Consider the following 736-nt stretch of genomic DNA (forward strand, 5'->3'; position numbering starts at 1 on the left):
TTGCTCTTGTTGCCTCGTTCTAGGCCGTTAGATGATCTACCATCTGACCTATGGGATTATAATATTGAAGGCCTAGTGGAAGTGGAACTGCGACTGGAACCTGAATTTATGAAGACAGGAGTGTCTCTTGACGAGTGCGTTGTGGAACCGCGTAAGCTGGTACTATTTCCCATGTCTTTTGTCTTGTGGAGGAGAAAGGTTCCTGATAAAATGGTCACAAAGCCACATAGCTCGGTAGCAATTTGCAATCCGCTTTGAGAAGCCCAGTCCTGGACCATAAACAAATGATGATAATGTGTTCATAAATTCGAATCATTTAGTTTATAAACACTTCTCAGAAACCACATTTTTACCTTGAACATGATCATGCTAGCTATGATGGTGAACGTTGTAAACATAACGTAGTAAACTGGAGATATGACCGCTGTGTTAAAATTATCCAGAGCCTGCGAGAAATGAATACAAAAGATGAAAAAAAACTTGTTACTCGAAAAACTTGGAAATGTGACAGTAAAACAAACATTTGTTAATTATTTATTACCTTGTTCAAGTAGTTGATTTGTAGAATGCAACATACGGTCACTACTATGATGAAGATCCATGCATGGAAGTACTTGAACTGGTTCATTCCCGAAAACGTCAGCTTTATGGCAATTGCTACAGCTTTAACACTCATAACCTAACATGCAAAAAAGACAGAGACACTTACTTAAGAAAAAGAGAGATCTAGCTACTA

At 38.3% G+C, this 736-nt stretch overlaps 1 protein-coding gene across 1 annotated transcript in view; it reads right to left on the minus strand.

The window, feature by feature from the left end:
- Positions 1-6: 6 nt before the first annotated feature.
- LOC104772980 (probable magnesium transporter NIPA2) overlaps positions 7-736 on the minus strand; it is a 3,776-nt gene continuing 3,046 nt past the window's right edge. Inside the window, exons 7-8 of the mRNA XM_010497533.2 lie at positions 354-446; positions 7-269 (exon numbers count right to left, since the gene is read on the minus strand). Coding sequence (XP_010495835.1) covers positions 57-269; positions 354-446 — 306 coding nt within the window. The 3' untranslated portion in view covers positions 7-56. The remainder of the gene's footprint in view (positions 270-353; positions 447-736) is intronic.

The sequence above is a fragment of the Camelina sativa genome, unplaced genomic scaffold (genome assembly GCF_000633955.1).
Source record: "Camelina sativa cultivar DH55 unplaced genomic scaffold, Cs unpScaffold00382, whole genome shotgun sequence".
Classification (NCBI taxonomy): Eukaryota; Viridiplantae; Streptophyta; class Magnoliopsida; order Brassicales; family Brassicaceae; genus Camelina; species Camelina sativa.